This window comes from Pinus tabuliformis, chromosome 2_2 (genome assembly GCF_031772625.1).
Source record: "Pinus tabuliformis cultivar Carrire ecotype Pingquan chromosome 2_2, CPIR1, whole genome shotgun sequence".
NCBI lineage: Eukaryota > Viridiplantae > Streptophyta > Pinopsida > Pinales > Pinaceae > Pinus > Pinus tabuliformis.
This window is the reverse complement of record NC_142300.1, coordinates 790,675,038-790,690,492: the sequence shown is the minus strand read 5'-3', so window position 1 is coordinate 790,690,492 and position 15,455 is coordinate 790,675,038. Positions and strand designations below refer to the sequence as shown.

The 15,455-nt window shown below is 37.7% G+C and overlaps 1 protein-coding gene across 1 annotated transcript in view; it reads right to left on the bottom strand.

Moving 5' to 3' along the window:
- The window catches only part of LOC149195063 (structural maintenance of chromosomes protein 2-like), a 254,764-nt gene that overhangs the window by 40,374 nt on the left and 198,935 nt on the right, over positions 1 to 15,455 (bottom strand). The window contains exons 6-7 of the mRNA XM_089407881.1: positions 5,582 to 6,446; positions 5,018 to 5,484 (exon numbers count right to left, since the gene is read on the bottom strand). Of these exons, the coding sequence (XP_089264007.1) occupies positions 5,018 to 5,484; positions 5,582 to 6,446 (1,332 nt within the window). The remainder of the gene's footprint in view (positions 1 to 5,017; positions 5,485 to 5,581; positions 6,447 to 15,455) is intronic.

Below are 15,455 nucleotides of genomic sequence, written 5' to 3'. Positions count from 1 at the left end.
CTAGGGTTTCCTTCAAACCCTAGTATTCTTTTAGGTCTTCTCCATCTACTCTTGCTTCCATGAAAAGTGTCTTCTCAGGGGTGATTCCAATGACTTTTCTTTAGCCTACCTTTGATACCATGACAAATTTTCTTAGGGCTCTATTGTTCTTTGCTTTAGATAATTGCATTTCTTCATTTACATATTAAATTCACCCCACAGCATCATATCATTATTCAGTTTTACAACATTATTTAGTAAGATATGCAATTATATAGAAAGAACAATATCATCATCAATGCAATGGAACATAAAGGAACAATAGAAGAATTCACACATAGAGACACCATGATTGGTTGGAGACCAAGGCAAAACCCACTATGGGGAAAACCCTTTAAAATTCTTCTTCTTATTAGATTGTCATTGAATGATTAAGCAAAAGATAGTACAATGATCCATATCTTCAACCATAATCCTATCCAGCAAAATCAACTAAACAACATCCATAAGATGAACCCAAAAATGTTAATAATCAAAACCCTGATTCAGAAGCATGCAATCAACTATCACTGTCTGCGGTCAACTGTCGAACTTTACGGTCAACTATAAAATTCAAACCCTAGCTTCCAATCACACGCAGAGAGTGATGTGCGTGCAGCTAAACCCCTCCAACCCCACGCATGAGCCTGCGTGCCTGCGGTTGTGACCAAATTTTCCTGAAGCATGCCTGTGGTTGGAAACCAATACCCTAAACACACGTGTGAGCTTTGAACCCTGCAATCTCGGACTTGTATAAACCAATCTCAACAACCCAACCTCAGATATGCATGAGCCAAACCCAAAGAAAGAAGAATTGTCATGATGATGATGTCCAAATGAGGGTCACTTGACTGGTCTTTATAGCCCTCCATGGGTGTCCAATTTCTCTTTTGGGCTGACTTGTCCATTTGTGCACATGTGGGCTTTAATACAAAAATACATTTTCCCTTGTCCAAATTGAGTGCTTCAATAGTCAAAATTGGTCCTCTTGAAAAGAGGAATATAGTCCCATGATTGAAATTTGTCACTGGGATGCCAAATTAACACCCTTGGGGGTTGGAAGCACTTAATAGGGGTGTCCTTTAGCCACTCCTACCTAGGGAGGAAACACCATTACAAGTTCAAGGCCCTAATTTGGGAAGGGGTGCCTTATTTGAAGTATTAAATAGCCCTTTGCATTCAAGCTTGGTTCTTGGGCACAAAAATTATTATTGTCCTTGATGATTGGTTTCTTTCACTAGACTTTCTATTGTGATTATAAGGTGGTTCAGCGGTCCATGACCTAGGCTCCTTACCCACATGTACCCAAACCCTAAAGAAGTATATTCGCACCCACAAGTGAAACGTTGTGAGCCTTGGGTATCCAAGCAGCAGTAGCACAGCATGCCTACCCTGAGGCACCTCCTGGACCCAGAACGTTCTGCCACTTTGCACTACATTTGATGATTCTTCAGGATGATACACCTGGACCCCGCATGCCCCTAGGTCAACCTAGCACCGTATGAGGGATGGCAGCTGATTTACAACCCAAATGAGGATGGTCTCACCTTTAGAGACTTGGGAGGGCTAGTAGCACCTGGAAAGCTCTCAACATTGGAGTAGAGATCAATATTATGAACAAATGGAGACTCAAGAGACCACCTTATGGTGCCCCATTTGGATTTTGGGGACCACAGAGGGATATTGGCAGAGACTTGAGGGCCAACCACACTTGGCACCTAAAAGCCTCAATGCTTCGCATATGGATCACCTATGATGCATGACAAACCTAAAAGGCCTCACAGCTCACACGTGTGGGCTCTTTCTAGCATTTATGTTGAAAGCTAGTGGGTTGGCTTGTAACCCAATGCATTGTTGTTATTTAACTTGTTTTCAAGGGTCTGTTAGGCTAAACCATGCCTTGTCCTCGCGTCCTATTGGAGAAATGTGATTTATGGAGCATATTTTGTCTTGGAGCTATATTCTTGTCTTTGGAGAAGTTACATTGGATCAATGATTGGATTGTACATGCGTATTGTCTTGTAAGTGCCTTTTTGTTGAAATTTTTCTAATTTCATGTTTAATGTATGGAATAAATTGGTGATCCAGGTTAAATATTATGCCCTAATTTTGTTGAATATCAATTTTATGGAAGCTAGGTCATATTATTGCATGGATTACTCATTGTATGATATGTGAATGAAATTCCCCTCTCACAAGTGAATTTTGATCCCTCACAAAGTTAATAGCTAGGTTGTTCATGCTAGGGCATCAAAATATCCTTACTCCTTTGCAAGTCTTAGCCTACCTTAAGAATCCCTAAACTCCATCAACCCTAGGACTAGGCATTGGCCATCCATTATTGGTGATCAAGTCAAATCTTATCCATAAAACCGAATTTCCTCTCCCTTCTATAATTTGGCCCTCTTAAGGCCAAGTGGCCTAGTTAGGGCTTAGTGTGAATTGGCTAGGAAGAGCAAGTGTTGGTCTTGGAAGGTATCAACATGTAGGGTTGAGTGGTTGCCTCAAAATCATTCCCCTTTGGTGGCCATTCCTTCCATTTTTATCCAAAAATTTTCTTGCCCTAGTTGTTTTTCCCTAGGATAAAACCCTAGTTTGGTAATAGCTTCAACTTGAGGACTTGTTGAAGGTTTCAGATGCCTTTACACTGCTAAAACTCAGTGCTCACTATTGGAAACCTTTTCTTGGCTCCTTGATCTTAGGTCATCCCCACTCTCAACCTATCAATCAAACCCTCAATCTTGTGTTGCCTCAATTTGGCCTCTCCAAGGAAAGTTAATTGCTTCTTCTTCATTGTCAGAATCTTGTGCTTAAGTTGTGCCTTTCCTTTAGAAGCTTCTTAGTCACCTTATACCCTAAAAGCTAGAAAATCCATTGTAGATTACCATATACTAGGACTCCTCCCATTTGTGAAATTCCATCAAGAGCAAGGGGTAGTAGCTGAGGTGACAATGGGCTACGACCTTAATGTTGTCACTTGGTCTAGTGATAGCCTTTTATGGTACCCCACTCCAAGGCTTGCTAGATTTTGTGACAACAGTGCTCATTGTCCTAGAAAATCAACCAAGGCCTCTTGTTACAAGTGTATTTTCACACTTTTGAGTTTCTTTTTCTACACTCCAAATCTGGAAATTTCTACATATTTTTAGCATAACCCAGATCTGGAATTTGTGGATAGAAGCAAGCTTTTCCTTATTACAACATACTCTCAAGTGGTAACTCAAGAACATCTTTCACTCTTGGTTTACGCAATCAGATTTCACTCGTGTGCTTCAAAAGGTAACTTGTTCTTTCATCTATAGAGTGATATCTAAGTGTTGGTTTGTATTTACTGTTGTAGCCTATCTTTTTTTTCAGACCTAACATGTAATAATTAGCTCCTAACCCTTTTTATATTGTGGTGGCTTATGCCCTTGTTTATTATCGGATACTCTTTAAGGCATATAATCATATATTGAGGTGTTTGTTGAAGTGAATCATATTTTGCATTATGATGATTTACTTGACAAGTTTACTTCAAATAGATAGAGATATCACATTTTGGTTCAAGGAGCTAGTCTAAAGTGAAGAGGAAAGTGCACTAAGGTGACAGTGGTGCATTTCCCAAGTGTGCTTACCCCGTAGGACCATGGCTAGCACTTTCACAAGGGTGCTAATGTGGGTAATAACAGAGATAATTGACCAAGATCATCTTGCATGGAACAATGAGCATGGAGAAGAAAACATGTGGCACCCATTCATTTTCCCACACTATTTTGTCATTTTGTAAGGGTATTTTTCCTTGAAGATCCCATTATGTAATAGTTTTGCCTTTTTCTAATATTTCTCTTGAAGAAGAAAGTGGATCTACATTCCACTAAATAATATTTTATTGTACAGAAAATTCAACTCAAATCTATGTAAAGATTTGCTCTCTCCACTGTATTTTCACGGTTGGATTTGGGGAGATTCCGCCTTGGAGCTTAGTTGAACATCTATGAAGGAAATGGAAAGTTAAGGTTTCTTCTTGTTTGATGTTTGGGATTTAATTTGCTGAATATCAAGGTTGGAAATTACTTATATCAAATTTGTTATGAAGGGCCAAAATCTGGGTCACTTTATTCCTCATTTAGAAGATATTGATAGTGGATTATTAACTTTCATATGTCTCTGGCTTTATTATTGGAAATGACTGTGTATATTCAATTCTTAATTAGAATTAGCTGCCATATTCATTAACCCTTACTGAATTCACCCTCGTGGATGTCTGGAGGTCTTCATTTATTAAGGTTCCTCACAAGTAATTTTCTGCTTTAATGAACAGCAAGATACAAGTGTTCTAGCTTACTTATTCCAGATCCAGTCTTCCCTAATCACATAAGAAAACAGCCAAATAAGCTCCTCTCTTGACTCCATTTGCCCTGGTTTGGGTTGGCACTAGTCTTGGACCACCTATCAATCTTCATTTTACATTTATAATATTTTTTTTCCTAGCGAAACTCCCCTTGGGCTAGGTGACAGACAACCTAATTTGAGAAAGAGTGCTACTGTGGTGACAGTGTGTAGCCCATCTTAGTTCCTCCAAAGACCTATCTGTGCTACTACTTTTGGACTTTAAAACAACGAGTGAGGATTTGGGTGGTGGTAACACACCACTTTAAAGGGAAGACCTATAAAAATTATCTCTTTGGAAACTAAATCAATGAATTGCAGATAATCTTACCTGGGCCAAAGTATGGCATTCCACAATGATGTAAAGCTCAATAACAATGAAAAATACACCAAAGTTTTACTAAATCTTTCAATTAGCAAGCTAAATACCAAATTTCTTCTCTGGCAGTTATTAGAATTGTCAGTACTATTCACATGAGCACATTGGTGCCCACTTGGTGAGCTCTTTTGGAAGGATTTTTCTGTTGTCATAAAGCTACAATTTACTTTACAAAAATAAGAGTAAACATAAAATACAATAATAGCAAGTACATATTCCTAGGCTAGAAGACATAAGCAAGATTTTTACCTTTCTCACACTTGTAAGGAGAGCATTTATTGAATTCAACTTGGCATCACAATGGTCATGCTCAAATTTAGCTTGGATATAGTTGCTTTTTGCATTGCCCCGCCATCCTCCAGTTACAGAGCCTAATCGACTTACCTTGCCATCAATTGTGACACTCCAAATTCCATGCTGAAGGATCAAATCCTTGGCCACTTCATCTGAAGCGGAAATTACATAACTTCCAAAGACTCTCTTGATTGCTTTTTCAAATTTTACATCATAATCCAGATGCTCTAGTGGCAAAATCACACTTCCCCCAGGATACTTCTGTTGAACGTTTTTTTGTTGTTTGAATCTATCTACAACCCTAAGTCGGTCAAGAGGCCAGATACGACAAAATCTGGAAATGTTTCCATGCCTCTCCCATATTCGCAACAGATCTGCTGCTGCTTCTGTTGTCTCCGTGACACATGTCTTTTTTAAGGATCCTAAATCACAAGATACAAAAACTGAGTTAGGAATTTTTCTAAGAGGACTCCTGTCATTCCAAGACAGATAATAGTAATACCGAGAGGGATAGATTACCTGAAATGATATTCATAGCAAGAAAGTATCTGGAACTGTCTTGAAGCCCCTTCTTAAAAGTGAAACATGAGTGCAATGGCCATGCTGGTAAAGCAGATTCTGAATTACTTAGTATCCCAAGTTCAGCATTTAGTCTCTGAAGTTCAATCTTTAGATCTTCTTTTTGCCTCTCAAGTTGTGATATCTGATGAGATAATGTTTTTTTCCTACAGTCACTATCATCTATCTTGAAAGAACAAAGTAAATCAGACGAAAAGGACAACTTCTCTTTCACTTCTACGAGTTGTCTCTCTTTTGATTGTTTCTTGCCAGAAAGGAAGTTAATAGAATCAGCTATAATTAACCCCTCTGTGTGAAGCTCTTGCATTTTTTCCCCTGAAGAAATGATAGAATCTTTCAGTTCTTCTAAGTAGAAATGGATTGGTACAGTAGCATTTAATGGTTTAGAGTTGTGTCCCTCAAACCTACTCACAAATCCTTGCTTCTGTTCAATTTGCAGATTTATGTAGGAGACTTTCTCTGCAAGACTTTGCATTAATTGGTCAAGATCATTCAAGCCCAAATTTGCATCTTGTGCGGCTTGGAGTTTTCTCTCATATGTAGATTTCTGCTCCTCTTTCGTAGCAATAGAGTCAAGCAGATGGAGCCTTTCACTTTCAAGATTCCCAGTTGGTAGTTTCAATTGATTTTTCAATTCCTCGACTTTTTCTTTTCTCCTATGTAAAATAAGCTCTTGTTCTTTCATCTTACACTCTTCAGAGTGTAACAGATGAACTTTTGCATCAATCTCCTTCCTCAAGCATATTAGTTCCTCTGACAGGAATGCACGCAGCTGACTAGAGAGAAATGATACTTCTGACTCAAGCTGCACTTGACAAAAGGGATGCAATGATAAGAAAAATAGTGCATAAATGTGTCTTTGCAATAGAAATAACTTACTTTTAAGAATGCCAGTCATGGGAAGACAATTCTTTGTTAACATAAAAGAATAAGTATTCAATAGAAAGCTTGTTTCACTGGGTAAAGAGCTTATACTGCTTTAGCCTTTTTCCCATATTTGACAATTTCATGGCATTTCAAGTGAGTCAGTAATTATTTGCTCATAAAAATATATGTATCAGTAGCTCTGTTCACTGATTAAACGATCAGGCTAACTCATCAATGGACCACTTCAGTCCCAGTTCAGCCTAGGTCTAGCAAGAGTTTGGAATTATATTGGGTGGTTCTTAGCATGAAGAACGCATTTCATCTATACACACTTAGGCAAGCCCACAAACAAACCTTATATCAGCTCCCATCACCATCTTGAGTTCTAGTACCTAGGCAGATAAGTTCCTCATCCCACAAGATGTCTGCCAGACATGCAAGTCGGTTCACTACGATTGAAGCCATGGTCAACTCATAGGGATACAAACGTCAGTGTGGTATATCATTGAGATGGGAGAATAGCACTTACAAATAGTATTCAAATCAATGTAGCATGCTTCAACTTTCACATCCCTTGATGGTGTTGAAGAAAATGTAACTAGGTTTGGTCTTCATAATGACATGATCTTTGTAAATGATGTAATAAATTATTTTTTTGTATATCTTGCTACATGGGTTTCATGAGCAAGAAGTGTCATTAGGTCAAAGACTTCTTCTTGATGTCTTTAGGATTTTATTTATATGTCAAAGAGTCATGTCATGTGTAATGAAAGCTCTTCTTGAGCCTATGTAAATGTATACAAGTCCACAAAGTTGTGTAGAAGCCCTCCAAAGACCAAGAAAAATCCTCCAAGACCAAGCACACCAAAATCTGCAAGCAAAACAACAGAGAGATCTTAATGTCGACTCCAAAATAGAATTAATTGAATAAATGAAAGTCATGTCGGCTTGGGCAAGAGACACATCCTTTTACACACTCAAGTAGGCTCAATATAGGTGGCTCAACACTATAAATACCCATCTAGGGTCAACGCAAATCACACAAGGAGTTCTCGCATTCCTCTAAAATTCCACATTAAGGAGAAGATCCGCATAAGGGCTTGACTGCACCTCGGTTGGGTATTAGGTGCAGTCATGATCTCGGATGCATGGAGCGAGAATGACTTCGGGTGAGGACGCAAAAGTTATTTGAGTTCTGGGCTAGATACATTCTCGGCATACCTATGAATTGAAGTCTTGGCATTAAAGTGAAATACATCTCGGATAGATTGATCTCGCATGACAAGGAGCAGTTTTGGCATATAGATCTCGATGGTATTCCTGTAGCAGACTAGATACAATGAATAGCAGTGACTCAGATCACAAGAAGTAGATCTACTCTCTCGGCACATTGTCTCAGTTTAATGAAGATCATGTTGGGCATTATCTCAATCTCGCATGACAAGGAGCAGTCTTGGCATATAGATCTCGATGGTATTCCTGTAGCAAACTAGATACAATGAATAGCAGTGACTCAGATTACAAGAAGTAGATCTACTCTCTTGGCACATTGTCTCAGTTTAATGAAGATCATGTTGGGCATTATCTCAATCTCATATATATATATATATATATATATATATTATTGTCTCGGCATAACCAGGTTGATGAAATGGGTTTTGGTGATGACAATGATTCTTGGTATCCCTATGAAAGGAGACATACAGTCTCAATAGTCACCAAAGTATTCGGATCTAGCAATCTCGATATGAATATGTATCCCAGAGGCAGTCATAATGACAAGGATCATAAGTAGTATTAACATGATCATTACAGTCTCAGCATAATGAAAGAAGCAGTGATCACCAAGTCAAGGAGAGTGAACTTCGGCAAGGATCAGTGTCAAGGATCATGATCTCACAGTGATCTCATCCTACAGTAATGTGCAGTCGTGATCTTCATAGGTGCAGAGATTATCTCAGTGATAGTCTCAAAAGGCAGTCATGGTGTAGTAATGATACCCTCAATAATATTGCTACAATGATGAAGTTCTTGGTGATGCAGTGGTGTCAGAGGAGCAGCAAGATGATGATCTCAGCAGTGTTCGAGGAAGAGGATTGATGTTTTGGTCTTGGAGAGGCAAAATGTGTCAAGGGTCATGGTCTTGGAGAGGCAAAATGTGTCAAGGGTCATGGTCTTGGTATTCGTCAATGGAATCTCTATAAGAAGAATTGTACGTGGGTTTTCCTCTCCAAGAGGGAGAGGTTTTGGCCCTGGCAAAAAGCCAAATATTTGTGTTGTTGTCTCTTTTGATTTGATAATAGTTTGATGAAATAAACACACACATTAATAATGAATGGACGATCAAGCTAAGATAAATTATAAATACTTCACAAATTGTTATGATGTAACGAAGAATCACCCTAATTTATGTGTGCCCTAGATTCTTCAACATAATATCAGAGCGATGGTTTCAGAAGTCAATAAAGGGAAAAAAAGAGACATGTAGGAATCAAGTTTTAAGCAAAGCATCAAAGCAAGAACATCAAGATCTATACCTTGATCAAACCCTACATCAAAGGATCCACCTACAACAACAATGTATAATAACAAGGGTTATTGTCTATATCAGCAAGAGATTTTTGTCTCAAGCAATCATCATCCAAATGCCACAAGATCAAGGCAGCTCGAAGGATCTCAAATCAAAGCCTACTTCATCTTGAAACCCTAGGAAGCAATTTACAACAACAGTCTACAACAGCAGGGATTTTTGGACGTCAACAGTCTTTAGATCTCAAGACTCATGGCAATACACTTGGTGACTCCCACAATTTTGGTGTGTCATACCACAATGATCTCAATCATTTCACAAAGGAACAGAGTCAAATCATCTAATGAGTCTTTCTACACTTCAGTCATAATTTCAAGTCAATGCTGATGCAGCCCAATTACATCAGTAGTTTGTTGATATATAAATCAAGATAGATCTAAGGCAAGGAAGGCAGCTTGCCTATCAAAGATCTCAACTGAAGGAAGCATCAACACACCTACTCCATCTACTGGCAACATGATCAAGGTGAAGATTTTATCTTCACATCTCAAGTAAGTATTTTTCATTAATATTTTTTTTTAAATGACTTCATTGCAAGAAGATCTATATGTTGTATGGGTCGTCAAAGGTTCTTGCATGGAATGAGAAGGATTGTCATAATCCTTAGAGAAGTCAGTACATCAAGGTCTCATTTGAATTCATGAGAACTCTTAAGGTTCTATAAGGTAAGAAAGGAGACATAAGAAGGTGGAACAGAGAACTTAAGATGTGCAGAAATTTATATATAAATATTTTATTAATAAGATGAAATTACACATGATGCCATTACAATTGCGGGTGCTTGGCTTATATACCGCCATGGACACCCTTTGGGAAAGGGCATGATCTTATGATCGTGCCCTTTCGTCTAATTAAAATTAAAATTAAATAATAAACCTAAGTTAACTAATTTTTTACATAACATTGCCTTCCTCTCGAAAGAATGCTTTGTCCTCAAAGCATAAGTAACAACGGATGTTGTTGAAGAATGATTCATTCTCCCAGAAGGCGTCTTCTTCGGTTAAGTCCTTCCACTTGATCAGATATTCTAAGATGATCAAGGTCGCACACTTTAAAAGGTCTTGGATTAATTTCCCAAGCTCCATTTTTTGGTGATGTGGATATCGGTATGGCTTGATGTTGACAGGGTCTGATCTTGTCTTGACTTCTATTGTATGCTCAATTTCCCTATTAGGCGGCATCTTCATAGATAGGTCTTGAGATACTTTTTCATGCTTCCGAATCAGATCTTGTATCTCTGGTGACTCTTCTCTGGTCATATTTGCAGATAACATTTCTAATTGGTGACATTGTATTGCATAAGCAGGTGCTCTTCTTCGACTCAGCTTCATCATCTGAGATGATGATACAACTTGATTTTCTGGTGCTTGGAATCCGTGTAGCTTGTACTTCTGACCTCCCCATTTGAATTTTATAAATTGTACTTGATGGTTGGCGGCATAAGTACCTAAAGTTCGTAACCATTGGATACCTAAGACTACATCTACTCCTCCTAACGGTACTGTGAAGAATGGAGACTCTAGATTAAAGTCTTGAATCTGCAAATTGACCTTATGGCATTTCCCTACCTTTTCAATCTTCTTACCATTAGCTATCATCACTTTCATGTTTGGTAAGGGAAATGAAAAGATATTGAGTCTCTTTGCCACGGTTGCATCTAAAAAATTGTGTGTGCTTCCAGAGTCGATGAGAACCACTACGTTGTTCTTCTTTATGTGTCCTTTTAACTTTAAAGTCTGAGGTTGTGATATACCTGTCATAGCTGATAATGACACTTGCGGAATACTTCCGTCATCTAATTCTGGTGAGAATTCTGGGGCGTCTTCTATGTCTTCTATGTCATAATCTTCACTGTTTGAGTCATTGGTTGCTTCACAATTATATAGGTTCTTTGGTTCTTTTCCTTTAGCACATCTATGTTTGGGGTCCCACTTCTCACCACAGCGTTTACATTTACCCTCTTTTATCCTTTGCATTTCCACATTAGATTTTTCATCTTCACGACGATGTGGTGGAACATATCTTGTATTATTTGAATCCACATACTGGGGTATCTTTCGTCTTGCATAAGCTTTTTCCACTGTTGACCAAAATATCGGTTCGAATTTCTTTTCGGCTGTTTTTGCTTTTCGTCTTGCTACTTCTATAGATGTAATGTCATGCATCTCAAGTTCTACTTGTAAATGGGTTTTGAGTCCCGAGATGTATGACTGAATTAGACGAGATTCTGATAACCCAGGTACTCGTGTTACTAAGGTCTCCCATTCTTGAGTGTATTCATCCACACTTCCTTTTTGTCGTAATTTGATGAGTTTTGAAAAGAATTCTTCTTCCTTTACACCTTGGAATCTTTTGAAGAATGCATCTTTAAATTTCCTCCAACTAATGACATGTGTTGTCTTTTTCCACCACATATACCAGTTATATGCTTCTCCTTCCATTTTCATGGATGCATGCCTGAGCTTTTCGTCATCGTCATTGATGTCATATATCTCAAAATATTCTTCTGCTTTATTTATCCATGCAACATTGTTTTTTTCGTTTCCATCGAATTTAGGCATCTCGACTTTTGCTCGTCGCTGGTATGTTGCTACTGGTTGAGCGAAAAAAGGGTGTTGATTGGTAAAGTTATCCCAGAGTTGCTTGTTTGTAAAGGCTGTGTTACTCTCTTCTTGGTGGGGTGTCGCTGATTTTTTTGGGGATTCAACTTTGTCATGAGAGTCTGTAGACTTAGTTGAATCCATTGTTTTACAAACCGGCCATTTCGAAACCGAAACGGCCGAGTCGAACCGAGTTGAAGCCTTGAGGAGTGACCTGGTAGAAAAACCAGTCCGGGAGGCCGAGTCATGACTGACTCGGCCGAGTCAGTCATGACTCGGTCAACCCGGCCGTTTTGCACATCTACTCGGCCGAGTCATTAAATTCAGCCAGTCACCCAAAGAAACAACGATTTTTCTATTTTTTTTTTAACTTTTTAACATTTGGCTGATTGTTGGGGACTCCAAGGTGTTTTCTAAATTGGTTAAGTGCTATTTGGGGTCCATTCCCCTCTCCTAGTATTGATATGATGTTCAAATTTCATGGTAATGTTAAATTCTTAAAGTAAAAGTGACATTCTCCTTAATCTTCATTTTCATCCTTTTACTTAAATTTTTAACATTACCATGAAATGACTCAGGATGTTTAAGAGTGGTTCCAGCCTCATTGGATTTCATATGGAGAAAGTAGAATTTTAGATTTCATTCAAAATCCAGCAGACTTATCATTTTTTCAGGGTTTTAGGATTGGAGGATTGCAATGTTTCCATTGAATTTTGTCATGTATTAGGGTATGGAACTCGTATTTAATCAAGAGCACCAATCCCTCTGTGTACCTTGATGTTAGTGACATTGGTTGTTGAACTCCTCTGGGATTCGCTCTCAAACCTGGAGCTTCTGAAAATGTCGCTTCTGCTCCCGTTTTCGCTCTCGCTCCCCACTTCCGCTCCTGCTCCCAAGTAACACTGAGCTAGATGATGTTGGCAACTCTAGCAGTAGCCAGTACTGGTCATTGATGGGGCCCCTTGTCTGACTCTGATGATGATGATCCAGAGATTGGTCGAGATGATCTTGGCTCCTCTGGCAGTAGCTACTAGCCTCCTTGGTTATTTGTATTTTGTTTTGACTCTTGAGTCTTTGATCATGTATGACAGACTACAGTTGACTATGTATTTACTATTGCCATTGGGTACCACCGTACCATTTTGATATAATGGATTGGTTCATGAGCCTACTTTGATCATATGTTGTCTTCCATGTATATTATAATGTTGTGTGTTTGGAAACTTGAATGAAAATCTTTAAAATTATGTTTAAAATATTTAAAATTATGTTTTTTTATAAAAAAAATAAATATTTAATGTATTTTTTACAACGACCGAGTCATTGAAATCGAGCCGGCCGAGTCATTACCGAGTCGGAGTCCGAGTCGGAGTCGATCCTCGGCCGAGTCCAAGTCCGAGTCCGAGTTGTAAAACATTGGTTGAATCTGACGAGATGAGTTCTTGATTCTCTTCACCTTCTTTTAGTAGTTGTTCGGGTGTACAATTCGACCTTTTACACAGGCTTTTCAGCATTGTTAAGACCTCTCTGATCCCTGCTTCTGTCTGGACATGGTAATTTTCCATCTTTATTTCTATTCGATTCGTCGTATCTTGAAGATTTTTGATTTTGTCTGCTTGCTCCCCAAGCTTGCTCTCGACTTCATTTAATCTTTTACTGACCTCGTCGTGGTTGTTATTTATCTTATGCTCTGCATCAACCAATTTTTTCTGGAAATCCACCATTGTCATTGTCGACATTGAGCGGGTTTGCGGGGGCGTGTATTTATTTGCCAGCGAAAATATTTTCCCTCTTTTTTTTTTTAGCTAAAATAAATTTTATACATATAAATTTTAATTAATTAAAATAAATTTAATTAATTAAATTAACATATATATATATATATATAACTTTTAATTAATTAAATTATATATATATAACTTTTTAATTAATTAAAATAAAATTAATTAAATTAACTTTATATATATATATAAAACTTATAACTAAATTATGTATTTTATATATAACATAAAATATAATTATATATAAATGTTTATATATAAAATATAATTATATATATGTTATATATAATATATATAAATTAACGTTATATAAATGTTTATATATAAAATATAATTATATATATATATATATATATATATATATATATGTGTTATATAATATATATCTAAATTAACGTTATAATAAATGTTTCACGTTATATTTAATTTTTATATATAACATAAATGTATGGACAGTCACGTCTTTTATATATATCACCGCAGGCTGGGAATTTATTGATTATATATGTCACCGCAGGCACTCTGAACAGTCACGTCGAATATATATATATATATATATATCACCGCAGTTGGCAATTATATCGAAATATCGAATATAACTGTAACACCGCAGGCTGGCCACGGTCGATGGTGGTGTATGGGACGGACGCAGCGAGGACGGGGGACTGTGGGCAGCGGACGGACGGGCAACTCTAGACCGAGAACGAACTGCTCCGATACCAATGGAACAGAGAACTTAAGATGTGCAGAAATTTATATATAAATATTTTATTAATAAGATGAAACTACACATGATGCCATTACAATTGCGGGTGCCTGGCTTATATACCGCCATGGACACCCTTTGGGAAAGGGCATGATCTTATGATCGTGCCCTTTCGTCTAATTAAAATTAAAATTAAATAATAAACCTAAGTTAACTAATTTTTTACATAACAGAAGGATACATGAAATGCTAGAGGATATAGTATCTGAAATGCAGTAGAGAAGAATGAAGAAATATCTTCATGAGATCTCAGTTACGAGATCTACGAAAAATGATGAGAAAATAATCATCATTGATATTGATATTGATAAGCAAGATAACAAATGTATATGAACAAGAAGGTTACATCGATCAACAGCTTGTGGTCTCTATGCTAAATAGAGAAATACAAAGGACTCAAATATGTGCAAAGGAAAGGTTGACAAGATAGTAATATGGAAATATTACCTGAAATATGGAGGAAGTTGAAGAAAGGGATCAGGGAAAGATGGAGTAATAGATCTCCATTATGAATGAGATGGTGTCCCTCTCAAAAGGATCCTATCAGAAGTCCTTGTAGATATGATCATGGTAAGAAGATGAATCATGGAAACAAGAGCTCATATGGGAATCATGGAGGACATAGCTCTTGGGAATCTCATTCTACATTAAAGGAAAGGAAGAAGTCATCCAGGAAAGCCAGGAGTTGTCAAGCCCAAGCAAGAGTAAGATCAATCACTGAAAGGTTTGTTGATAATTCTATGTGGTCTCCTTCCTCATCAAGATCATTCATAGCCAAGAGCTGTCAAGCCCAAGCAAGAGTAAGATCAATCACTAAAAGGTTTGTTGATAATTCTATGTGGTCTCCTTCCTCATCAAGATCATTCATATCACTGGCCCTAGCAAGGAAAGAAGATCACCTCAGTTCTAGACTTCAAAGACCAAGCTCTTTGTTAAATTCTGGACAGTCTTGGCCGTAATCTTATTAAAGAGAAAAGAAGACTTTTGAGGGGCATACAAACCATGACCTAAAAGATCGAAGGGCTGATTCAATAGCCCACACAAGGCCGAGTTTATTGTTCAGAAAAATCGCAATCCTTGGCCCAATATACAAAGCTGAGCTAAAAGAAGATTTTAGAAGGTTTGATTTAAAAGGTCTTGAGGTACAATGCGATCCAACTCTTCAGATGATGGCACAATTTTGCAATTCTTTGCATAATCCGGAATCCAC